Genomic DNA, 27565 nt, shown 5'->3' on the forward strand with positions numbered 1-27565 from the left:
TAAAAAGAAAAAAACTTGTCTTGAAGGCATGAGATTCAAGACTAGAAATGCAGGCAGGGGTTAGATCACTTAGAGCCTCAGGGTTAAAATACGAAATTTGAGTTTTGCACTAAAAGCTATGAGAGCCACTGATGTGTTTTAGGAAGCAGAGTCATGAACTAAATATTCATTTTGTCCTGTACTTTATAAAGGTTTTTTCTGGCAGCAGTGTGGATGACAGATTAGATAAGGGTGTCTTACAAGAGGCAGAGAAATCTATTAGGAGCCTTATATGATAATCTAAGAGTAAAGAGAGCTTAACTAAGGCCTGTGACTCGGTGACTAAATAGCTATGGAGAATGGGTGGAAAGGAAGTGTCAATGGTGATTGCCAGGTTTCTGCATTAGATAGTTGGACTGATTAATTCATTCATCCAAACAATACTTTGGACCTACTTTGTTTTAGTCATTATTTTACGTGTTGGAATATGACAGTAAAACAAGATGAAGTACTACCCTCATGGACCACATATGCGTATATAATGTGATATATATCATATATACATATGTAATGTGATGTATATGATTATGTATATATCATATACTTAATAATCATGTCTCCCTAAAGTTTTAGTGCTGTGAAGAAAAGTTAAAGCATAGTAAGATGTTGGGGAGTCACTGGGGCCAGATGGATGACTATTTTATATTTCAGATATTGTTGTCAGAAATGTCATCCACATTTGAGCCTGGATCTGAATGAACTAAAGGTTTAGAGCATTCTAAGCAGAAAGAATAATAAGTGCAAATTCTGTGAATTCAAAATGAAGTTAGTGGTTTTCAGGAATAAGAAAAGACCATTGTGGCTGGTACAAAGTGAGCTGGGGATGAAATGAAAAGAGATGAGATCAAGCGACGAGAGAAGGGAGCGGATGACATAGGTTTCATAACACCATGTAAAGGGTTTGGATTGTATTTTACTGTAGCAGGAAGCCATTGGAGGATTTTGTTCAGGGGAGTGGCATGATATAATTCACACTATAAAAATATTACTCTGGCTAGTGGTTTGGTATTGGGGCTCTCCAGTCAGAGAGGCACTAAAGTAAGAAGAACAGATTTGAGGGAAAATATATTGCGTTAGAAGTACTTGTAGGACATCTAATCTCTACTGCATAAATTCAGTAGGCAATTGGATATGCAAGTCCAGAAAAGAAGTTTGTGAGTCAGCATGTGTGGTTATTGAAATCATGTTTTGGATCAAGTCATTAGGCCTGGTATTTACAGTAAAAAGAGCAAAGGGTTGTCTTGGTGACACCATGATTTATTCTCTGTTTAAGAAGCAAATAGGTCAAAGAGATAAAAATCAGTTCTGCTGTTAGCGGACATATGTATTCCTTAAAGCTGCCACGCTGAGAGATTGTGTCCAGAGGACTGTCTGCTTTCAAATTCTGCCTCTACACTTCCTACTTGGGTGACCTTGGGAAAGTTATTTAAATTCTCTGTGACCTAATTTTTATAACTGTCAGATAGAGTTAGCAATAGTACCTACCTCATAGGGTTATTGTGAGAATTATGTGGCTTAATAAAGTTGTGAGAACAGTGCTTGGTACATAGAATTAGTAAATGCTGCTGTTATTTTTATCCTTAAAGAAATGCAAAGCACAAGTGAAATAAGTCAAATTGAGAAAGACAAATACCATATGATTTCACTCATGTGGAATCTAAAAACAAATGAATAAACAAAACTCAGAATCAGACTGATAAATATATATAGAGAACAAATGGATAGTTGCCAGAGGGAAGGAGGGTGAGGGAATGGGCAAAATGGACGGAGGGGAGTGGGAGGTACCAGCTTCCCATTATGGAAAAGAAGTCATGGGGATGAAAGGTACAGCACAAAGAATACAGTCAGTGGTGCTGTAATCACGTTGTATGGTGACAGGTGGTAGTTATACATATGGTGAGCACAGCATAATGTATAGACTTATAAATCATTATGTTGAACACTGGAAACTAATGAAACATTGTATGCCAACTGTACTCAAATAAAAAATAAATTAAAATTAAAAAAAATTCTTAATGAAAAAAATGCAAAGCACTTAATGAAGTGCCTAATTGGTAATCAGTATTCTTTACATAACAACTGATTTCCTAAGTGACAAAAACTGGATTGATTTTGCTGTTAGGGCCACTCATGAAACAAGTAACTTACTATGGACAAGTAAGTTTTTTGTTTGTTTGGTTGATTGTTTTGCTGTATTTACTGGTACAACTTATCTTAATTTAACATCCAAATTGCAATTTGTTGATATCTAGAGCTAGACCTAAATTAACAACAAATAATCTGTTCTCTGATAGAAGTCTTCCTTTCTCCTGTTCTCCCCACTCCCCCGCTCATCTGTGCCTTTTATCCTTAAGAGTCCTCTGTTCTCCTATCAATATCTGCTCAAAGCATTTGTTAAACATATTCACACTAAGATTTGAAAGTTTAAAACTGGAACATTTAGAAACATTTAGAAATCCACTCAGATACCAATCCTGGCGTCCACTTAGAGAATATTCCCCATTGTGAGAGTCTGTGGGAAGAAAATAACCCTGCCATGATTAATTCCTGAGGCTTGCCAAAGGGAATGTGAGGTAATGTGGAGAACACAGTGGTTGTGGGGTAGTATGGTGAGGTGAGGATTGAGACTCTGAAGCTAGACTGATTGAGCTCATAGCCATTTCTACTATTTATCAGCTGTGTGATTTTAACCAGGTTACTTATTTATTTATCTTTAATTTTTTAATGCTCATTTATTTTTGAGAGAGACAGAGAGGCAGAGCATGAGTGGGGGGAGAGTCAGAGAGAGAGGAAGACACAGAATCCAAAAAGGCTCGATCCCACAAACCATGAAATCATGACCTGAGCTGAAGTCAGATGTGCAACCAACTGAGCCATCCAGGTGCCCCTTGACCAGGTTATTTAATCTCTTTGGGCCTCATATTCTTCATCTGTAAAATAGGTATAGACTTTAAATGTATGAACTTGCAACCATGAGATATTATCTTCTCACTTCCATTTCTAGATTTTAAAAATAATGTATAACCCTGGAAACTCCATTTTCAGCAAAACTAGGGGACTGATAATGTCTGCAAACTCAAAATACGAGAAAAGCATGTAAGTGCCAGCATACCCACACTTCCTAAAGATGAGAAGCATACCCAGAAATACTTCACCTTTAGCCCTTGTATAAAACAAGTGCTACAGGATCTGGGGAGGACAGAAGCTGCCCAGGGGCAAGTGCAAGAAGCACACATAGTAACTAAATGGCTCAGTGGGGACATCTCGGAACATGTGCACATCTACTTTAAGGTGAAGGATCATTCTGAAGCATATACCACTGAGAACTGATAGAGGGGAAGAAAAGCAAGGGGTTGCCAGCTGGGCTAGCTACAGAATTTCTGCTAGGTGAGGTTTGGTTCAGAGAAGAAGGTGGGGCTATATCAAAAAGCCATTTGAGAAGGTAACTCTAGCAATGCTGAAACAGCCTTTGGGTTTTGAGATTTGGAAGGCATGGCCCTCTGTCTTCTACCCAATATCATTCCACTAATTGTTGGGTTATGAAATAGTATGTAACTAAAAGTAACTGTCAAGAATAAATAGAAAGGTACAATAAGAAAGATGTAGGGGAAAACAGCAAAATGAGAATGTACACATAAAAAAATCACCTCTATGAAGAGAGATCATAAAACAGATATATAAGAACTCCAGAGAAGGAAAAGATGGCAAGACATGAAAAGGATATGAATTGTGAGCTTGTAGAACTCAGAAAAGATGTTGTAGGAAAAAACTCTTTTTATGAATCAAGATGAAATTGGAAGGAGCACAAAGAGAGATTAGACATTATAGGAAACATAGTAAAGACAGAAATGAGAAAATCAGACAAAACTGAAGATAAAGAACATATTTTAAAAAATTACAAAGAATGACAGACATAGAAGACACCAGTGGAGATTAAACATTATTATAATGGGAATTTTTGAAGAAGAAAAGCAAAACTATAAAATAGAATATTCAAGGATGTTATTCATGAAAACTTTGCTGAAGCAAACAACAACAACAACTAAACATGAATCTAAACAACAAATGGGCATTTATATGGGCATCAATATGAAGCCATATCCTAATAAAATCTGTATTTCACTTCAAAGATAAAGAACATCTCTTTGGGGCATGTTGGTAAAATTTTTAAAAAATTGAGTGACCTAGAGAGAAAAATAAAATTAGCTGACTTCAGATTTTTCTGTCTTAACATTCCACACCTATAGACAGTGGAATCATATCTCCTAGGTATTCAAAGAAAGAAAGTATCAGCAAAGAATTTTATATCTAATGAAACTTAAGATACAAGGCTACCAACAACAATTCTAAAAAGTCAAACATCCGGGAAATTTTTCATAAACCCTTCCGGAGGAGACTAATAGAGGATAAACGTCATCAAAAAGGAAATAACTGAGAAAATGACTACCAAAGACTGGCTCTGTCAGAAGAAAATTTGGGAACAGAACTGAATATAAATGCCATATGAATATAGAAATGGTATAATCACTGGTAAATGGTAAAGGAAGAGGGGGAAAAAAAGACAGTGCTGATTAGCTTGTATATTGAAGCTGGCTGGGAATTAATATTATGCAAAGCTGATAATTCAAATAAAAATACTATAAGGATATTTAATAATAGAAAGGTCAATACTAAGAAAGCTAATTCTGATGGTAATGGGAGAGGAGGAGACAGATAAAAGGAAAAGGAAATACTGTCCATAGGAAAGAAATAATAGATATGTCTAAGTAAAGAGGATCATGGCCATTGTATAGTTTTATACTTTTAAAGGTAACAGAAAATACAAATCTATGTAAAAGATAATTCTTAAGCTATATCCCATAGATTTTGATATATAGTATTTTAATTCTTGTTGTTTTTCGAAAAACTATGTAGTTTTTATTTGTATTTTCCGATTGACCCAAATGATTTAGGAGAAAATCTTTAAATTTTCCAGTTAAATAAAGGTTATATTTGGTTTTTTTCCTGATTTTTTATTAAAATCTAACTTGTTAGCATTGTAATTAGAGAATGGTGTCTAATTTGTACTTCCTGTTTTTAAAAATTAGCCTAATAAATTCTACTTAAACTAGGTCATAGAAAATAATGAGTCAATATCATGGTTGATAAAGATAGTACAATAAGAGAAAAACCACAGACCAGTCTTAACTTGTAAATATTGATATAATGATTCTACATATGTTAATCTTCAAGAACTCAGCAAGGTATCAAGAGAATAATATACTACCATCAAGTAGATTTTATTTCAGGAATGGAGGAATGGTTTAATAATAACAAACTTATGAATAGAAAATTCTCAAAGGCTTTTGACTTTTTAAAAATCTCAGCTATTTGTTATAAAAACTATAAAAATAGAATTGAAGGAAAAATATATGAAATATTAAACACACACACATATATATAATACAGTTTTCAAATAATACTCTTTCCAGTAATATTTTCTTTAATAGAATCATGAATTTGAGGCAGTAAATAGCAGGGATTATTTCTTTGGGTAAAGAGAAGCCCTTGATATCATGCCACATAAATATGGTACTTCCTTTGTGTAAGGATAGCTTGTCTGGCATCTTAGAATGATAACTTTCACAAAATATATGATTACATACACTTTAAGCATTGCAATTGTCAAAGGAACAGTGTTTCTAACATAGTTTACTTCTCAGATTGAGATATGCACATCCTTAGAAGCAGGTACCACTGAGTAAGAATACCCAAAGTCACAGACTAAACAGATATTATTCCAGGAATATAAATTTTCAGTGAAGATTGGGGTTGGGGATAGTTAACAGATTTAGCTCGTAATTCATGTTTTATATTAAAACAAATATAGCCCTATTATAAAGAAAAATTAAAGTTTTTCCTAAATTATAATTATAAAACATGAGAAATCAAAGATATTCTTTTTGTGTTTCTTTGTGGCCTCTTTAAGATATTCCTCCAAATTCCTTGAGACACATATAGTTCTAAACTGCTGTTAGGAATGTTTTGGTGGAAAAGTTGACGAGACACTGTCATACTGTTTTCTTAGATAAAAACATTTATAACATTTGAAACTATTACAAAACTATAACTACTTTATAAATAAAATTATGGTTGCTATACCCTTAAAATAAAACACTTGAGTATTTTTTAAAGCTCTCTGGTGAGAAAACATTTTAATTGTATTGCTAGATTATGCATGAGTGATATTTGCCATTACTTTTGCAATTTGTAATAAACATGAATTATCAAGTATCTGCTCATTTCCTATAAAAGAAAAACTAAGGTAACTCATAATTTTTTGGCTAATCTACAAAAATTTTTTTCTCACTTATCACAGCTAAATGAATAAATATTTTTGATATTTCTTGCTAGAAATGATTATATATGGAGGCACCTGGATGGCTCAGTTGTTTAAGCATCGACTTCGGCTCAGGTCATGATCTCACCATCCGTGGGTTCGAGCCCCATGTCAGGTTCTGTGCTGACAGCTCAGAGCCTGGAGCTGCTTTGGTGTCTGTGTCTCCCCCTCTTTCTGCCCCTCCTCTGCTCATGCTCTGTCTCCATCTCTCAACAATAAATAAATGTTTTAAAAAATTAAAAAAAAGAAATTATTATATATATACAAAATAATAATGATCCTGTGCCTGACTAAACTGTTCTATATCTCTAAGAAAGGATTCATCATTATTTACAAATTTAATTTAATTTTATAAGACTATAGAGAGAAATGTGACATCTGATAAGATTCCTGGTGGGACAAATTCATTCATCTAGAAATTATAGAACTCTATGCAAGGCAAGAATAGTAGATATCCAATAATAATTAGACACAGAATCTGTCTTCCAAGAGATTATAATTGGATTCAAGAAATAAGTAGTATACTATCAGTAACATTGCAGTAAAAATGAACCAGAAAAAAGCCATAATTATATAAAATTTCCATTATATATGACCTATGTTTTATATTATATAATAAATCTTGAAAAGGAGCCTAAAAGTTGCTTTGATAAAAATTACTATGGAGGACTGAGAAAATAACAGAAGCAAGAGAAACTTGGAAGAGAAAGAAAAAGTATAGTAATCATCAACAATAGAAATTTAAGTTTGCTTGTCCACGACATACCAAGGTGACTGAATACTTTATGTGTAGCACACCGTTATGGTATTAGGCATAGGGAGAATTTTTATGTGACTTGTAAATTCCCAGAAGCCTATAAGAGAAAAAACTCTGAAAAATTATAGTTTAAAAGACTGTGTGGACTTAATCTATACAATGGTTTCCAAGTTATAAATTTTTTTTGTACCTGTGTCCCCAGTTTCTCTTTAACATAGATGCCATAATTTTTTAAGTTCTAAATCAAAGAAGTAATATTTATTGGAGTAACAAATATGGTTCCTTAATTGACTGAGAAAAATGAAAGAACATTTACTTAATTTTGGGTTTAGGAATATAGGGGTGGGTGTGTGTGTGCATGCACGCGTGCGTGCGCGTACTCATGGGTCACACGTGTGTGTGTGTGTGTGTGTGTGTGTGTGTGTTTCAGCTTACTGAGTATAACATTTTTACTCTTTCTCCCCATATTTTTCATTAACTTGAAATTGATAGAGCATGTTTATTTTAGGCATTACTGTTAATACAGACAAGGAATATTTTCTCATACTCAATCATATGAACACATGAATGCCTAAGAGTAAGATTCTTTCTCTTTCTCTCTCTCTCTCTCTCTCTCTTTTTAATTTCCAGGCATAGATATTCTTCATCAACTAGGCCTTGGAGACAAAGATGTAAGACACTCATCATCAGTGACTGCTGTACCATCATCATCTATACCATTACCTCAGGGGGTCCACTTAACAGAATCAGGTGTCATTTTAACAAATGATGCTTATATTGAGTCACCTCTCATGAAAATTTTGCCAGTCAACTTAGCACAGCCATTTACAATATTAATTGGGTTACAGTCACATAGAGTAAACAATGCATTTCTCTTCAGCATTAGAAATAAAAATAGACTGCAATTAGGAGTGCAATTATTACCTAAAAAATTAGTAGTATATCTTGGAGGAAAGCAGTCTGTATTTTTCAACTACAGTGTTCACGATGAGCGATGGCACTTATTTGCCATTACTATTAGAAACCAAGTCATTTCGATGTTTGTTGAGTGTGGAAAGAAATATTTTAGCAGAGAGACTCTTTCGGAAGTCCAGACTTTTGATTCTAACAGTGTGTTTACCCTAGGAAGTATGAATAATAATTCTGTCCATTTTGAAGGAGTAGTATGTCAGTTGGATATCATTCCTTCTGCAGAAGCATCTGCAAACTATTGTAGATATGTGAAACATCGTTGTCACCCTGAGACAAGCCATCTTCATACAACCATTGTACCAGCTGAGATACTGGAAAACTCTCCCTTGCCCAAACAATTTGGTGAAAAAGTGCTGTCAGAGGACACATTTACCAAAGGCAAAAGCATTTCATATATCATAAATAATGATTCTGCAACAGTCCGTAAGCAACAAGAACACCAAATATCAAAATCTCAATTCATTTCTCTTCATTCAAGGAATGTTTCTGCTGTGGATCTTGTAAACCATGGAATTCAAGCCAAAGAAATGATCACTGAAGGACATACTCAGACAAATTTAAGCCTGTCAATGACCCATCATCTCAAAAAGGTGGGAACAAATAGCAAGGAGAAATTTAGTTCTTTTTCAAATGTACCTGACAATGTCACACAACGTAATGATAGAGTAACTGGTCTGTCACCATTTAAGAAGAAAGCATCTGTTCTTCCACATATAAAACAAGAAACAATTAATAATCTCAAGAAGGCTATCACAGTAGATCTGCGAACTAATGAACTCATGGAACTGCAACAGATTTTAAATACAACCTTATACAGAGTGACAGATGAGCCGTCTGTGGACAATCACCTTGACCTAAGGAAGGAAGGTGAATTTGATCCTGATGCTCCCTATGCCATCGAAAATAGCTATGAGACTGACCTTTATGATTATTATTATTATTATTATGAGGATCTTAACACAATGCTCGAAATGGAGAATCTAAGAGGGCCAAAAGGGGACACTGGACCTCCCGTAAGTTGTTGTTTTCTAAATCTGTCTTAATGTATTCACTTATCAAAAAGAAATCTCTAGACCGAAGAACACAGAATAGATCAGTTCTGTTTCAGAAATGTATCTTGACTTGAACTTATGGTTACAGTAATGTATCCAACCAGAATGCAACCTTGGCTCAAATATTATACTTTTTGTTGTTTATATTGGCAGGCTTATATTAAGATTGCTTAATTCTGATAAAGTGGTGAGTAAGCTATATGTTTTTCTAGTTCAGTTGAAATTCAGCCAAGAATTCAACTGCTAAATATAGGTTAGCATTCTTTACAGAAAAACCATAGACTTAATACATAGTCATGTTAAGAGAAGGATATAAAAGTTGTAGTACACTAAAGAAAAACAAGTTAAATACATCAATTAAATTAATTGATGATAATGAAACACATCTTTCAGCAAAATAATATCAAATGAATTAAAATAGTAAAATTTATTTTTTAGACAAATTTAATTTTTTTCTTTTATAGTTTATTATCAAGTTGGTTTCCACATAACACCCGATGCTTATCCCAACAAGTGCCCTCCTCCATGCCCATCACCCCCCTTCCCCTCTCCCTCATCCCCGTCGGTCCTCAGTTTGTTCTCAGTATTCAAGAGTCTCTCATGGTTTGCCTCCTTCCCTCTTCCCAACTATTTTCCCCTCTCCCCTCCTCTGTAATCCTCTGTTAAGTTTCTCCTGTTCCACTTATATGTGAAAACATATGGTATCTGTCCTTCTCTGCCTGACTTATTTCACTTAGCATGACACCCTTGAGTTCTATCCATGTTGCTATAAATGGCCAGATTTCATTCTTTCTCATTACCATGTAGTGTTCCATTGTATAGATAAACCACATCTTCTGGATCCATTCATCAGTTGATGGACATTTAGGCTCTTTCCATGATTTGGCTATGGTTGAAAGTGCTGCTATTAACATTGAGGTACATGTGCCCTTATGCATCAACACTTCTGTATCCCTTGGGTAAATCCCTAGCAGTGCTATTATTGGGTTACAGGGGAGTTCTACTGTTAATTTTTTGAGGAAACTCCACACTGTTTTTTTAGAGTGGCTGCACGAGTTTACATTCCCACCAAAGTGTAGGAGGGTGCCCATTTCTCCACATCCTCGCCAGCATCTATATTCTCCTGATTTGTTCATTTTGGCCACTCTGACCAGCATGAGGTTGTATCTCAGTTTGGTTTTGATTTGTATTTCCCTGATGATGAGTGATGTCTGTTGGCCATCTGGATGTCCTCTTTGGAGAAGTGTCTGTTCATGTCTTCTGCCCATTTCTTCATCAGATTATTTGTTTTTAGGATGTGGATTTTGGTGAGTTCCTTATAAGTTTTGTATACTAGCCCTTCATCCGATATGCCATTTGCAACTATCTTTTTCCATTCCATCAGTTGCCTCTTAGTTTTCTTGATTGTTTCCTTTGCTGTGCAGGAGCTTTTTATCTTGATGAGGTCCCATGTTTGTTCTTGATTCCCTTGCCTTTGGGGATGTGTCGAGTAGGAAATTCCTGCAGTTGAGGTCAAAAAGGTTGTTTCCTGGGCACCTGGGTAGCTCAGTTGGTTGAGCGTCATCTTCAGTTCAGGTCATGATCTCATGGTTCGTGGGTTCGAGCCCTGTGTCAGGGCTAACCACTAGCTCAGAGCCTGGAGCCTGTCTTCAGATTCTGCGTCTTTCTCTCATTGCCCCTACCCTGTTCACATTCTGCTCTCTGTCTCTCAAAAATAAATAAATGTAAAAAGAAAATTTAAGGGAAAAAAAGGTTTTTTCCTGCTTTCTCCTCTTGAGTTTTGATAGTTTCCTATCTCACATTCAGGTCCTTCATCCATTTTGAGTTTATTTTTGTGAATGGGGTAACAAAGTGTTCTAGTTTCATTCTTCTGCAGGTTGCTGTCCAATTCTCCTAGCACCATTTGCTAAAGAGGCTGTCTTTTTTCCATTGGATACTCTTTCCTGCTTTGTCAAAGATTAACTGACCATACACTCGTGGGTCCCATTCTGGGCTCTCTATTCTATTCCATTGGTCTATATGTCTGTTTTCATGCCAATACCATACTGTTTTGATGATGACAGCTTTGTAGTAGAGACTAAAGTCTGGGATTGTGATGCTTCTCGTTTTCATTTTCTTCTTCCATATTACTTTGGCTATGCGGAGTCTTTTGTGGTTCCCTACAAATTTTAGGATAGTTTGTTCTAGCTTTGTGAAGAATGTTAGTGCAATTTTGATTGGGATTGCATTGAATGTGTAGATTGCTTTAGGTAATAATGACACTTTAACAATATTTATTCTTCTGATCCATGAGCATGGAATGTTTTTCCCTTTATTTGTGTCTTCTTCAATTTTCTTAACAAGCTTTCTATATTTTTGTCATACAGATCTTTTACATCTTTGGTTAGGTTTATTCCTAGATATTTTTTTTTTTTTGGGCAATTGTGAATGGGATTAGTTTCTTGATTTCTCCTTCCATTGCTTCACTATTAATGTATAAAAATGCAACTGATTTCTGTTGATTTTGTACTCTGCAACTTTGCATAATTCATGAATCAGTTCTAGTAGGCTTCTGGTGAAGTCAGTCAGGTTTTCCATGTAGAGTATCATGTCATTTGTGAAAAGTGAAAGTTTGACTTCATCTTTGCCAATTCTGATGCCTTTTATTTCCTTTTGTTGTCTGCTGATGCTAGGACTTCCAGCACTATGTTAAACAACAGTGGTGAGAGTGGACATCCTTGTTGTGTTCCTGATCTCAGGGGGAAAGCTCTCAGTTTTTCCCCATTGAGGATGATATTAGCTGTGGGCTTTTCATAAATTGCTTTTATAATGTTTAAGTAAGTTCTTCTATCCCAACTTTCTCGTAGGTTTTTATTAAGAAAGGAAGGATGCTGTATTTTTCAAATGCTTTTTCTGCATCTATCAACAGGATCATATGGTTTTTATGTTTTCTTTTGTTCACATGATGTATCACATTGATGGATTTGCAAATATTGACCCAGCCCTGTAACCCAGGAATGAATCCCACTTGATCAGGGTGGGTAATTCTTTTTATATGCTGTTGAATTCGATTTGTTAGTATCTTGTTGAGGATTTTTGCATCTGTATTAATTAAGGATATTGGCTTGCAGATCGTTTTCTGGTTTGGGAATCAAAGTGATGCTGGCTTCATAGAATGAGTTCAGAAGTTTTCCTTTTATTTCTATTTTTTTGAAATAGCTTGAGAAGAATGGGTATTAGCTCTGCTTTAAATGTCTGGTAGAATTCCCCAGGGAAGCCATCTGGACCAGGGCTCTTATTCTTTGGGAGATTTTTGATAACTGATTCCATTTCTTTACTAGTTATGGGTCTGTTCAGATTTTCTATTTCTTCCCGTTTGCATTTTGGTAGTGTGTGTGTGTTTAGGAATTTGTCTATTTCTTCTAGATTGTCCAGTTTGTTGACATATAATTTTTCATAGTATTCCGTGATAATTGCTTGTATTTCTGAGGGATTGGTTACAATAGATCCATTTTCATTCATGATTTTGTCTATTTGGGTGGTCTTTTCTTTTTGAGAAGCCTGACTAGAGGTTTACCAATTTTATTTATCTTTTCTAAAAACCAACTCTTGGTTTCATTGATCTGTCTAACTGTTTTTTTGGATTCTGTATTGTTTATTTCTGCCCTCATCTTTATTATTTCTCTTCTTCTGCTGGGTTTGGGGTGCTCTTGCTGCTCTGCTTCTAGTTCCTTTAGGTGCTCTGTTAGATTTTATATTTGCCCTTTTTCTAGTTTCTTGAAATAGGCCAGTAGTGCAATGTACTTTCCTTTAAGACTGACTTTGCTGCATCTCAAAGAGTTTGTTTTGTTGTATTTTCATTTTCATTTGTTTCCATATATTTTTTAGTTTCTTCTCTAATTGCCTAATTGGCCCATTTGTTCTTTAGTAGGGTGTTCTTTAACCTCTATGTTTTTGGAGGTTTTCCAGACTTTTTCCTGTGATTGGTTTCAAGTTTCATAGCATTGTTATCTGAAAGTGTGCATGGTATGACCTCAGTTCTTTATATTTTTTGAGGGCTGATTTATGACCCAGTATGTGATCTATCTTGGAGAATGTGCCATGTGCACTTTAGAAGAAAGTTAATTCCCTAGCCTCAGGATGTAGCATTGGAAATATATCTATGAATTCCATCTGTTCCAGTGTGTTGTTCAGGTCCATTGTTTCCTTAATGATCTTCTGTCTAGTTGATCTATCCATTGCTGTAAGTGGAGTATTAAGGTCCCCTGCTATTAGCTCATTCTTATCAATAAGATTGTTTCTGTTTGTGATTAATTGTTTTATGTATTTGGGTGCTCCTGAATTCAGTGCATAGACATTTATAACTGTTAGCTCTTCCTGATGGATAGGCCCTGTAATTATTATATAATGCCCTTCTTCATCTTTTGTTACTGCCTTTACTTTATTTATTTAAAAAAAATTTTTTTTCTGTTTATTTATTTATTTTTTAACATATGCAATTATTTTCTATCATTTACACTACAGTAGTTACAATGACACTCCAAACAGAAAAGCAAAGTAAAAAGTCAAAACCCCAACTTCTATTTCATGTAATTAGACTTATATAGAAATTAGAAGGTTAAGTACCAACTAGTTAATCACCTAATTTTACAGCTCTCTGAAGTGGCAATCGTTATATAGCAGCTTATCTATGATACATTCAAGATACATGATACAATTTATTACTTGCCCATAAGCTAAAACACAGCCTGCTTAATACTTTTCCTTATATTCCACCTCTATACTACAATATACTTGAGGTCCATGCCAAAAAGTAGCTACCTTTTATATAGGAAATGGATGATTAAGTCTTTGGTGTTGTAAAAGCAACTTCATTTAAACATAACCACCCCCACCACCAAAAAAAGAAGAGGAAAAAAAAAAAAGTAACTTTAAAGTCCAGTTTGTCCCATATAAGTATGGCTACTCCAGATTTATTTTGACTTCCAGTCGCATGACAGGTATTTCTCCATCTCCTTACTTTCAATCTGAAGGTGTCTTCAGGCCTAAAATAAGTCCCATGTAGACAGCAAATAAATGGGTTTTGTTTTTTTATACATTCTGATACCCTATGTCTTTTGATTGGAGCATACTCCATTTATATTCAGTGTTCTTATTAAAAAATATAGGTTTAGAGTTACTGTGGTCTCTATAGGATTCATGCTTATAGTGGTGTCTCTGCTACCTTGTGTTCCTTGCAACATTTCCCTCATAGAGACTCCCTTAGAATTTCTTGTAGGGCTGGTTTGGTGGTGATGAGTTCTTTCAATTTTTATTTATTTGGGAAAACCTTTATCTCCCCTTCTATTCTGAATGACAGGCTTGGTGGATAAAGGATTCTTGGCTGCATATTTTTACTGTTCATTACATTGAAGATTTCCTGCCATTCCTTTCTGGCCTGCCAAGTTTTAGAAGATGGGTCTGCAACGACCCTGATATGTCTCCCTTTGTATGTTAGGGCCCTTTTATCCCTAGCTGCTTTCAGAATGGTCTCTTTATCCTTATATGTTGCCAGCTTTACTATGATATGTCATGCAGAAGATTGATTCAAGTTACATCTGAGGGGAGTTCTCTGTGCTTCTTGGATTTCAATGTCTGTTTCTTTCCCCAGATTGGGGAAGTTCTCAGTTATAATTTGTTCAAATACCCCTTCAGCTCCTTTCTCTCTCTCTTCTTCTGGAATTCCTATGATATGGATATTGTTCCATTTGACTGCATCACTCAGTTTTCGAATTCTCCATTTGTGCTCCTGGATCAATTTATCTCTCTTTTTCTCAGCTTCCTTTGTTTCTATAATTATGTCTTCTGATTCACCTATTCTCCTCTCTGCCTCTTCAATCCGTGCAGTGGCCACCTCCATTTTATTATGCACCTTACTTATAGCATTTTTTAATTCATCATCACTATGATTAAGGTCCACAATCTTTGTAGCAGTAGCTTCTCTGGTGTCTTCCATGCCTTTTTCAAGCTCAGCAATTAATTTTATAACTATTCTCCTAAATTCTTGGTCAGTTATGTTGCTTATATCTGTTTTGACCAATTCTTTAGCTGTCACTTCTTCCTGGAATTTCTTTAGAAGAGAGTTCCATTTCGTCATTTTGGCGAGCTTTCTGTCTCTTGTAAGTTTTAAAAGCTTGTTATATGCTAGGCACCTGCAAGTTCTGCTATATTAAAGGAGGCTCATAGACTGTCCAGGGCCTGACCATTCAGGAAGTGTTCTCTCAATGGATGGTGTCCCTTAGTTCTCTCTTGTTGTGCCTTTGGTTATTTTATTTCCCTATTCAGTGGTATTTGGGACTCTCTGCCATGTGTACTTTGGCTTGTTTCTTGAGGTAGCCCTGGAAAAGAAAACAGACAGACAGCAAACAGGGAACAAAAGCACACAAATGCACAGACAAGTCAAACAGACAAGCAAACCGAAGGGAAAACAAAAACAAAACAAAACAAAACAAAAACAACAGAAACAAAGGGCAGTCTAAAAGCACAAAACCAGATATCCCAGCTTCAAATAAAGAGCAGGGTGGAGGCAGTGCTGATGGAAGAGTATATACAAAGAGAGAAATGACAGGGGTAGGGAGAAAGAGAAATTGAAGATTGACCAGGCAGAGCGACTAAAAGGCTTAATTCAGAGAGAAAAGGAGAATATGGTCTGAGGCGAGGAGAAAGCAACAAAGATAATGTTACCCAGGGAAACTATGTAGTCTGATTATTCCCGAGAGAGAGAGAGAGAGGGAGAGGAAGATAACGACGGAGGTGTAGAATATGGATCAAAAAAAGTGGATTAAATGTGACTGTTTAAGCAAAAACCTATAACCAGAGTGCCCAGTTCAGCAGAGGGGAGAGATAAGAATGAGATAAGGAAAAATATATCTAAATAGCCAGAACTGATCTAGAGTTAATAATGGTAATGCATCAATGCTGGTCTTGCCCCAGGCTCTGGTAAAAAACAACCCCCCCTGCCCCACTTTCCAGTACGGATGGGCGTGGTTTGGTGTAGGCAGGTCTCCTTTTCACTGTGGGTCCTGGGGGCCACTTCCTGAGGCCCTGCTTTGGTGGCTGTGGGGAGAAAACTGGCAGCCCCCCGGTCTCTTCTTGAAACAAGCATTGCAAATCACTCTTTTGGGTCCAATCTCCCTGTGCTCCTTGTCTATGTCCCAAGCCCAGCTTCGTTTCCAGATGTTAGTCCACATGCTATAATGATACTGCCCGAAATGCAATCCCACAGGCCGGGGTGCTTCCTAACCGGGGATGGAGTAGGGGGAGTAGGAGAGCAGTTCCTCCTGGTACTGACTGGGACCAGGGCACCCAACCCAAAGAAAGCTCCACAGTTAGAGATAGGATCTCTCTCTGCCCTGCAGTTAGAGATGGGATGATAGAATTTCTCTTCTTCCTGGGCTGAGGTTTTTCTCTTCTCTAGGGACAGTTCTATGAGCAGTTTCAGCCACTCTTTCTCTTCCCTTCATCTCTCTGCAGAAGGGGTTCCCGCCCCTCCGTGACTCTGAGTTCCAGCCCATTTTTATCTTCTCCAGTTCACAAATACCCACCTATGAGGCTGTCTTCTTAGTGGACTCTGTCTCTTTTCCTCCCAGACTCTTGCGGTTCAGCGTCCTTTGGCTTTAGCCCTTCTTTGTTTCAGAGATGTGGGCAGGAAGTATGGAACTCCCTATTTCTCCACCATCTATCCTCCTCCCCAAATTTACTTTAGAGATAATGTTGCAGTGAATCATTGCCTGGAAAAAAGGAAAACCTTACATTATTGTTCTAAATATACCTTATTTCATTACATCTTAATGGTATAGTTAATTTACATTTACAAATTAATAAAAAGCTCCAGCTACCTAATACGAAAAGTAGCTAAGAGCCCATTTGCCTATTCAATGAAAAAAAAAAAAAGAGCCAAATCACTCATTTAATAATGTACAAACAAAACTATTTGATAATAGATTGATGTTTTTAGCTCTGAAATTCTTTTGTTGTGTAGGTGCAATTACAAATGAACATTAGAAAAAATTTTCAATTATTTAAAACTCATTTGAAGCTATTTAACATTACATTAAGGAGGCCTGGGTGGCTCAGTTAAGCATCTGAATTCAGCTCAAGTCATGATCTTATGGTCTGTGGATTCGAGCCCTGCATCAGTCTTTGTGCTGGTAACTCAGAGACTGGAGCCCACTTGGAATTCTCTTGTCTGCCCTCTCTCTCTGACCTTCTCCCACTCCCACTCTGTCTCTCTCTGTCAAAAATAAATAAATGTTAAACATTTTTAAACCACATTAGAAGCATTACGTTTTTGCCTTTTATGTTTGTATATCTTAAGTAATCAATTTATATGTGTTTAGAAAATAATTTTTTAATCTCAAGCAGAATAAAACATATATTAAAGTATTTATTTTATAAAAATAAAATTTGAGTCATTGGTTTAGTTTAGAAGTCATTGAATGGGAGAATATGATGTCGCTTATTTAGCTTATGTTTCCTTTGTGGTCCTTGCTTGAAATGCCTTAATAGGTATTGAACAACTCTTACTAGAGTGATTGTTTAACGGTCTTAAAATATAATATGAAGGACATATTATTATAGAGAAATAAATTTTTTTCCGTGATAGCAACTAATTATCAACATATTATTAATAAAATTGAGCCACTGGACAGGTCACATTAAACAAACAGTTATGGAAGGCATTTACTTTCTTCAGTATGATAAGAAGAGCATAAATCTGTTCTATAAATCCCAAACTAGTCATTTCAATATTGGTAGATGAAGCAGTAGTATTTAACAGATATTTCCTTAGTTTCTGCTATGGGAAAAGCAGGAATACAAAGTTTGGAAAACACAGTCACTTCTCAGAAAGAGCTTACAAACTAACTGCATGAGGTACAACTGTTCAAAAGTAAGAGAAATGTTTTCTGAGGAGATCCTTATGAAAGATCATTTAAGATTGAGCAGTTTGGAATAGGTTCTTGTGAACAAAGTTAGTTATAATGTAGGCCTCCAAGAATTGATAGGTTTTGATGAGTGAAAGGAAGGAATCCATTTTTTATAGGAAAAGCAGCATAATAGCTATCATTTATTGAGTTTTTACTTTGTGACAGATGCTCTACCATGACCTTTAAATTCATTATCTTATCTTAAAGTAACTTGGTGAGATTGGAATTGTTATCCTCATTTTTCAGGTGAGGAAACTGAAAGCTAGAAAAGTTAATTTATTTGTTCATAACCACATTGCTAATAAATGACAGAACCATGATTTGGATTCACATTCTCTGCCTCTAAAGCTCAAACTCTTTCATGTTAGACTGGAGTAATGTTGGACAAATATAAGACCCAAGATAGACGTTGTCAGGTTGTAGAGGGTCTTAATTGTCAAACTGATTGTTTTTACTTTATCTCATTTTCATGGGGAATTTTGTAGGTTTCTAAGCAGAGATATTAATGGAAAAATCAATCTGTTAGTAGTGCCCAGCAGAAACAGGAACTTTATGCTATCATCTTGATGTTACAAAATTAAGACATTTGTGAAAATGCAAAGGAAAGGTAGAATTGAAGAACTATTTTGAAGAAATATTTGGTAGAACTAGGAAATTGATTGGACCTACAGATCAAACAAAAAGGAAGAGAAAGATGACTCTAAATTTTTAGAGTGGATTTTAGAGTGGATTCAGAGAATGGTAATATCATTACTAAAACCAGTAACTAAGAGAGGAATTTGATTATAGGAGAGGAAGTTTAGTTAAAACATTTCAGGTACTGTTGAAAATTCAGTCAGCTGTTAGAAAAGTTGAAAAAGCTGAAATGAAAAAGGTCATCATAAAAATGTAGATTCATGAGTCTTCCTATCCATATTTTGGTTGAAGCTATAGGGTTGGATAAAAGGAGTTTGGCATAAAGTCAAGATCTAGATCATGGGGAGTGTTTGCTTTGATATTATGGAAGAAAAAAAACAGAAATGTGAATCAACAGTCAGATGGGAGAGAAGAATATAGTGCACTGTCACAAAAGCCCAAGAAGAGAGTTTTGAGAAGAAATTGATCAGCAGTGCAAAAAGCTACATAGAAGTCCAAAAGGATGAGGACTGAGAAAAAGTGGAGGAAATGCATTTAGTTCTTCTGATGGGAAAGTCAACTTTACAAATCCAACTTCAGTATAGTGTAGAAGACTAAAGGTAGATTTTTAGGAAGTTAATGGAAGTGTGACTGATGAAGAAATAATGAGCTTTGTAGGGATTGTTGCACCATTTCTTTAAATAGATGTTACCAGGTGAAGTCTGAGGCCAGCCTGATTTTTCCTACCTGTAGGTGCCCATTTCTTCTGCCACATGCCTATGCAGTTCTTTCATCATGTCTGAAGTCTATTAAACCTATTTAGGTCTGTATCAGTTTTTTTCTGATAATCCTTTGATGTGAAGATTATTTTTATTTGATTATAGAAACATCTCCTCTTATATCCTCAAATATTTTTCTTTTCCATTTTCCCATGTTCTTCTTCAGGAGGTCCTTTGTGATGATAGATATTATCCATCATTTTCTCTACAGGCATGTTTATGTGATTGTTTTTCCATTTTGTTTTGTGTGAATTCAGTTATTCTGCACTCACATTCCTTTATTGATTTTTCAATTGTATTTAATCAGTTTTTATTGTATTGGACATGGCTTGAATCTATAATGGTTTCTTTCTTGCTCTTTCATGTCTTTCTTAAACTCTTCTGGTTCACATTCCATTACCTTCATTGTTATTTTAATTTCTTATAACTCTTCTTTGAGCTTTCTTTTTATAGTAAAGTGACATCTTGAAATCCTTTGCATCTATAGTGAACTATATGACGGGACTTTTTCTCTGTTGCGTGAAGTAATTCCTCTTCTGGTAAACAATTTTCATCTACTTTTATTTTCTGTTTCTGTCTTGATACTTCCCACTCCCCTCAATAGGTATGTAAAGGCCCCTGGCCAGTTTCTTTCTTGTTATTAGCCATTTTTAAAATAAAAGCAACTCTGAGGCACCTGAGTGGCTCATTTAGTTAAGCATCTGACTCTTGATTTTGGCTGGGGTTATGATTTCACGGTTTGTGAGTTTGAGCCCCACCTCTGGTTCCATGCTGACAGCATGAAACCTGCTCAGGATTCTCTCTCTCTGCTCCTCCCCTGCTCATGCTATCTCAAAATAAATAAATAAAATTAACAAATAAATAAAATAAAGGCAATTCTAATCGGGGAACTATTTGTTTTAGAATAGTATAGGGAGAGGCAGAGGAAAGTAAGGTGGAATGGTACAGTGTCAACTTTAGGTTGCTGCCTTTAAATACCATCTTATTATATTTATTTTTTCCTCCACCCAGAGATATATCTCCTCTTACTTTCATGTACAATTTGTCATAAAGCTCTTTGTTTCACAGGCCCTCTAAGACTAATATAATGATTTATGCTCCTGTCTTTTGCCTCCTGTCACCACCAGAAGTCTCCTGAGGTTAGGAGGTTTGGTTGTAGATCCCATAACAATGATGGGTTCCTCCTTTTCAGTTTTACCTTCTTACTCTTGGCTGTTTGGAGCTAAGACTCCACTGGATCATTAATCATATTTACTGTGGCTTTCTCATTCCCTTAAACCTCATCATTGTGTAATCAAAGGATTTTTGGAATGAGCATTCAGGACTGATACTTTCAGAGGTTTGTAGCCTGTCCAAGATTCAAGATCTGAGGAGGTTCTTGTTTCTGGTCATCTCTCAACATCTTTCCTTACCCCAAAGTTTCTCAGTATTTGGAATATAATCTTCATATTTTGTGGTTTGTGGTTGTGGTTCTTTCCTTGTTTCATTGGAGATGATGCTTTTTTTTTCTCTTTCTTTTGGTGTTTTTTGTTGTTTTCAGTGGCTTTTGAGGGATGGAGGGTAGTTTTAAAAATGTTCTCATTCTGCCATGTTTTTATGTAAATTCTATAGTGATCTTTTTAAAAACACAAATCAGATCACGTCAGTTAGCTGCTTCAACTCTTCCGTGACAGAAGAATAAAGCTCTTAGAATAAACGAAAGACTTTTTACCGTAACCTGTGCAGTGGGGTGTGATCTGGCCCCTGCTTACCTCTGCAGCCTCCGCTTGTGCCACTTTCTCTCCCTCCCTGAGTTTTCTTTTACTTCCTCAATAAGACTGTGCTCTTTGATTTTGTTTTACTCGTGCTCTCATTCATTTTACTCCTATTTTCTGGAGTTTTACTTTCTCCTCTTTTCTCTTATTCATCTTTCAGTCTGAGTGCTTACTTCCTCAGAGAAGCCTTCTCTGATACTGCAAAGAAATTAGGTAAACTGGCTATGTTAATCTCTCTGTTGCTTGTTGGTTCTCTTCCTTCATATCACTAAATAAAATGTATAATTATGTGCGTATTTCTTAACATGTGTCTTTTTATCTAGACTCTAAGCTGCAGGAGGGCTTGATGCTTACTAATGCTTATTAAACGAGTGAATGAATGAGTGAGTGAATGAATTTTTAAAAGGAATATTAGATGCAGGACTTCCAAGATTAATTGACCAAGCATTACTATCTCTCAGAAGTTTTGGTCTAGTGAATATATTGAAGGCAATTATATATTTGATAATATATAACAATTACCTAAGTAGCCAGGGTGGCTCAGTCAGTTGAGTACCTGACTCGACTTTGGCTCAAGTTAAGATCCCATGGTCATGGGATCGAGCCCCATGTTGAGCTCCGCATCAGTCTCCATTGGAGGCTGCCTAGGATTTTTCTGCCTATCTCCCTCTGCCCTGATACCCCACTTATGTGCCCTCTCTCTTAAAAAAATATAGTAGTAATTATAATACCATAACTAACATTAATTGAGTGCCTGCTGTGCACTGTATATACCTTTAAAAAATTCATTATGCTGTAGTTTACTGGTTAACTACTATTTATCACCCATAGTGGTAGGTATTCTAAATATAGTATCTTTAATAATCACAATAACTGAAAGGTAGATTTTTATCATCAATATTTTAAAGATGAGGAAACTATGGTTTAGAAAGAGTAACTGATTTGTCCACTGTCATTCAGCTAGTAAGTCATTGAGGCCTGATTTGAACCTAAATTAGACAATTGCAAAACCATTACTCTTTTCATTGAATTGTACTTTGTGTTTTTCTTAAAACATTTTTTAAAGTTTATTTATTTATGAGAGAGAGAGAGTTTGTGAAAGGGGGAAGGGCAGGGAGAGAGAGAGAGAGAGAATCTAAAGCAGGGATTGACTCCATGAACTGTGAGATCATGACCTAAGGCAAAATCAAGGGTCAGATGCTCAATGACTGAGCCGAGATGTCCCTGAATTGTACTTTCTCTTAATAACCAAGAATCTCAAAGTGCCATTTTTAGTACTTAACTTTAATTTATAGAAAATAACTTATTTTCATCAAACAGGTCAGGCTATATAAAATCAATGTGATTCCATGGTTTAGAAATCCCTATTAATAATTTCTTCTCAATGATTTGAAAATATTAAATTGTAAAGAAAGTTAAAATTGATTTTTATGTAATGCTTATTAAACAACTTAAATATTTCAATCATGACATAAAATAGACTTTCTTTCTTCTCCAGTATCTAATATTAATTATCTTTTCTATGTAAATGGAATAGTGTTTTCTTTGTTGTAATATAGTGTGATAGGGTAATAGACCATCCAGACATTCTGTTTTAATTTTCCATTTAGTTTCTCATTTTTCTTATTTTTTGGGACCTCACATAAATATCTGTTCTTATTATAGCAACAGAACCAGAATTGTGCAAAGAATTTCAATCTTTAAAAAAATAAGTGAAAGTCCATTTTTGATGGACGCCAGTGATGTGATGATAGCTGTTAAAACGTTTGAACAGCCAAGGAAGGAGAATGCCCTCAGTCTGAGGTTGAATGGAAATAGTACTTCTCTCTCAACATTAGGAGATATATGAAAGGTTTTATTGGGATGCCTGGGTGGCTCAGTCAGTTAAGGATCTGACTTTAGGTCAGGTCATGATCTCACAGCTCATGAGTTCAAGCCCAGCTTCAGGCCCTACACTGACAGTGCAGAGCCTACTTGGGATTCTCTCTCTCTCTTCCTCCTTCTCTGCCCCTCCCCTATTTACACTATCTTTCTGTCTCTCTCTTTCAAAATAAATAGGTTTATTTTAATCAAGTTAGGGGATGGGAGAAGGAAAAATACAATTAAAGGAAAATGGACAGTTTGAAAACTAAGGATTAGAAAACTTCAAAACAACTATAGTATAAAAAAGAGAAAGTTTTGAAGAGTAGTTAATATCAAGAATTGAGAAATGAGAAAAAAATCCCATATAAAAATGAGGTTCTTAGGTCATGCTATTGTTAATGTTACAGCTAGCACTTTAGCCTTGATATGCCGAATTTCAATGTTTGTGCTATTTTAATGCAATCTTAAATGAATATTTGTGAAGTGAAATATGTGCATGCTCTAGAGTTGCCAAGAATAAGTTCATATCAGCAGAGTGCTCAGCAACAATTAAGCGAATTCAAGATGAATGAATGAATATGTTAACCTTGTCCCAAGTGAACATTTATTCTGCCCCAGTTGATTGTCAAAGTAAAAAAGTTGACATAAGGCATCACATGAGGAAGCAAAGAAGTAGTTTCCTATTTCTTATTTGATATTGTTAATCAGATGCTTTAAAAATTGATCAGTGTTCACTTTCATACTTTGTTTTGCAAACCATTGAAATCTATGACTGACCTCCTGGTATACTATATTTGGTGCAAGGCAGATTTATTACTGAATATACTAGATGGATCTTGTAACATATTCACACATTATACAGATCCTTGCTATAAGTCTTTTAAAAGAACATAATGTAGTCAGTGCTTTATTTTTGGGGGCAAGTCTTTTGAAACGAGTTTGAAAAGACCTGTAGTTGCTGGTCTCCAAACCCTAAATTGAGTTCTGCCTTCAGTAGTAAAAGTAAATTTAGGTAAAAATTATCCACAAAACTACTAGTTATGGTTCTGTAAAAACCAGATACAGTGGCTGTAACCATATGTCACAGACTTCCTGCTGCCCTTTCTGGCCAGATTAAAGAGGCCACTTGAGTTTCAACTCTCACCCCTGCTGATTAAAGTGAGGGGATTCATATTACTTTAAAATCATCATCAGCTGGGAACTGGGGACTGAAAAAAAGCCCTAAAGTGGGAATCTTAACGAGTCTTGTGAGAAAAGAAGTGTCTATTATTGTGCCTAATATTTTGGCATTTGTTTTCCAAGGGTCCACCTGGTCCAGCAGGTGTCCCAGGTCCATCAGGAAAGAGAGGTCCACGGGTGAGTAAATGGGCTCCGTGTCCCGCTTGCTGTTAGAATTAGTAATTTTGCAGTACGTTCTTTTCCTAGCATTGTACAGGTTGTACTCCCTTTGGAAACCTGCCTCAGTCTTCAAACTTAGCCCCACCTTTGCCAATTCAAGAGAAACTCAGGAACACATGCAGCTTGTTTATTTGAACATAAACACCCAGCCAAGGCCTTCTCTGTGAACCTGCCTGAGAAGGATTATCAAATTTATCAATTAGTGGCCCTTCTGGTGTTACTTGTAACATTATTCTTAGTTATAAAGTGATCTCATCAATAGTTGATAGCTCGAGGTGGGGTTCATTTGTTTTGGGAAATGAAGAGGAGTGGGTTGCCTTAAAACAGTACATTCCTGGATTACATAGTGGAAAATGCTGGAGCTACTGACTAGAAAAATCACTGACCTGAGGAAAAAGCTGCCTTAAGGATCAGCAGTGGTTTCTCACATTACACATGTCCAACAAAAGATTTATTGCTGTGTTAAAATTTGTTTCTTTCAAACCTACAAGAGTAAATGTGGACTTTTACTAACAGAAATCCTTCCAAGAGCCAGAAAACGAATTGCAACCGTGTGTTATAAAGACAGATGCACATGCTGTGTATAATCCACTTTCTTTCTATCCTGATTTTTGTCTATCTTACACACAATGTAGTGAAAAATCATCCTGAGACATTATTTTAAGTTGTTCATGTTCACATTAACCTCATCCTCATACAGACAAGAATGCTCAGATGAACGTTCATTGGTTGTAGCTATGGTTAAACATTCGTTTCACCTCTATACTTGATGACCTGTGACATTCCTCCTAGAGGCTGTCATCCATGTACCCACTCTCCCGTCCTTCCAGCTCTCTGTCCGGGTCCCACCTTTCTGCGGACTGGATCTCTCTTCGTTCCAGTTCCGTTCCCTATCCACGACTGAGGCTGTTCTCCCAAGGCAAGACTTTCAGTATCCGACTCTCCATCTATTCTCATAGGCCAGCCGTTTCCTTCTTTAATTTCTGACTATTTTTATCATTTATTTTTCCAATCCTTTCTTTAAAGAAGGAACAGTATTCCTCTTCTCAAGGCTAATTATTACATTTGTGTTCCTAATTTTATCTCCGTTCCATTATTTAACTTAAAACTCACAACTCCACATTTTTTTCCTCTCCCTAGATTTTATCTCATGTGGCAGCAACCAAATAATTACACTTTTTCAAAAAAAACCTTCCAACTTTCACTGATATTAATTTTCCCCAGTTATCGCCCTAGCTAACGGTTGCACTATTAGACTTTGTAAAATCATAGTTTATGCCATTGCCTTACACCTACATCAGTGCTTATTTGTAAAGCCCCATAAAATTTTCCATCTATTTTATTAAAATTTACTTTAATAATAATTTAATCTAATAATTTTTGAAGGTTACAAATGACATGTGTCGTAAAATCTAATCTTTTTTCCTTGGTTTTAATCTCACTTGATATACCTACAATATTGTCATTGTTGACACCTCTCTCCTTTCTGAAACACAATGCTCTTTTAATTCAGAATTGAAAAAACAGAAAAATAAGTAATTACTAATTTTATGTGTATGTTTAGATAGAGGTATGGATGAAGAGCCAAGACGCGGGTGCCAAACCCAAATGGTACAGGGGGCCTGGTGGACTGGAAGGTTTTCTGGAGGTGGATCTTAGTTCCTTCACTTGACACTTCTATAAGCTTAAGTTTCTTCATTTGTAAAGGGGAGTAAGAATAGCCACCATGCAGGATTTTTCTAAGCATTAGTAATAAGAAATGTAAAGCCTTAACAGTTATTTACATATAATTGGTACTCAGTAAATAGAAGCAATTATTAAATTCAAACCAAAAATATTTATTGAGTGTCTAATATGTTCCAAGTGCTATCCTGGTAATATGAAAAGCAGTTGCTTTTCAAAAAATGTTCAATCCTAGAACTAAATAGAACATTTTATAAAGTAGTTAAACTAGCAATGAAATATTTAAATAACAGATTAGAATAGTTTAAGAAATGTCCTAAAGTGATCGATAGTTAATTACAAATTAACTTTACATGTAGCAATTTCTAGGAAAGTTGGAAAGAGAAATCACTTTATGATGGTGTATCTAGGGTTTAAAAATGAGGTGGAAGGACACCTGGGTGGCTCAGTTGGTTAAGTATCAGACTCTTGGTCTCAGCTCAGGGCTTGATCTCAGGGTTGTGAGTTCAAGCCCCACATGATATTTATTTATATAAAAGAATAAATAAAATAAAATAAATAAAAATGGCATGGGATCTAGTTGACACTTGAAGAATGATTTGGGCAGCTGTGGGGAAGCAAAGTTAAACGAAATGAGCCTTTAAGAGATGCATAATGGCATAAGCAAAAATCCAAGTGCAGAAATGGTTAACACATGATGACAGAATAAACATTTGCACTTCCTATTTTCAGGCTTCTTCCTCTGCATAGCTTTTAGAAGTAGCCCTATGAAGTGTGGCTGGAGATAGGGGTGAAAAATAAAGGAGGCAAACACCTCAAGTCAGTGTTTTGAATCAAAAGACAGAAACTACAGAACTGCTCTGTATCTAGTGTAGCTCTTCTTTACCAGAAGGAGCAAGCCGACATCTCAGAAAATACTTAAAAACCCTTTGTGGGGAAGAAATAAGGTAACCTCCATTTTAATTAAATTATGCTATGTAATATTTATACTGACTGTTATTTATATCCAGAGCTGTTTTAAGAGAGATCTGACCATTTATTTATTATTATTATTATTATTATTATTATTATTTTATTTTTTTTTTTTTTGCAGGGCATACCAGGGCCACATGGAAATCCTGGGTTACCTGGATTACCAGGTCCAAAGGTGAGTGATGACTAGTGAGTATCACATTATTCTCCTGACATTATTAAAGAGGGTCTTTAACACTTTTTAAAATTGAAATATAGTTGTCATAAAATCTTATATTAGTTTCAAGTTGAGTCGACCCTTGTACACACAGCAAATGATCACCACAGTGAGTCCAGCTACCAAGTGTCATCATAAGA

General features: G+C 35.7%; 1 protein-coding gene across 4 annotated transcripts in view; it reads left to right on the top strand.

Annotated features, from left to right (window-relative positions):
• The window catches only part of COL24A1 (collagen type XXIV alpha 1 chain), a 475258-nt gene that overhangs the window by 114206 nt on the left and 333487 nt on the right, over positions 1–27565 (top strand). For 2 of the 4 annotated variants that reach the window (XM_029948854.1, XM_029948855.1), the window contains 3 exons: positions 7806–9160; positions 24458–24511; positions 27330–27383. In XM_029948854.1, the coding sequence (XP_029804714.1) occupies positions 7806–9160; positions 24458–24511; positions 27330–27383 (1463 nt within the window). Of the gene's footprint in view, positions 1–7805; positions 9161–24457; positions 24512–27329; positions 27384–27565 lie in introns of those variants that run through there. The other 2 variants (XM_029948856.1, XM_029948857.1) reach the window with 1 other exon arrangement.

This window comes from Suricata suricatta, chromosome 8 (assembly GCF_006229205.1).
Source record: "Suricata suricatta isolate VVHF042 chromosome 8, meerkat_22Aug2017_6uvM2_HiC, whole genome shotgun sequence".
NCBI classification, from domain to species: Eukaryota; Metazoa; Chordata; class Mammalia; order Carnivora; family Herpestidae; genus Suricata; species Suricata suricatta.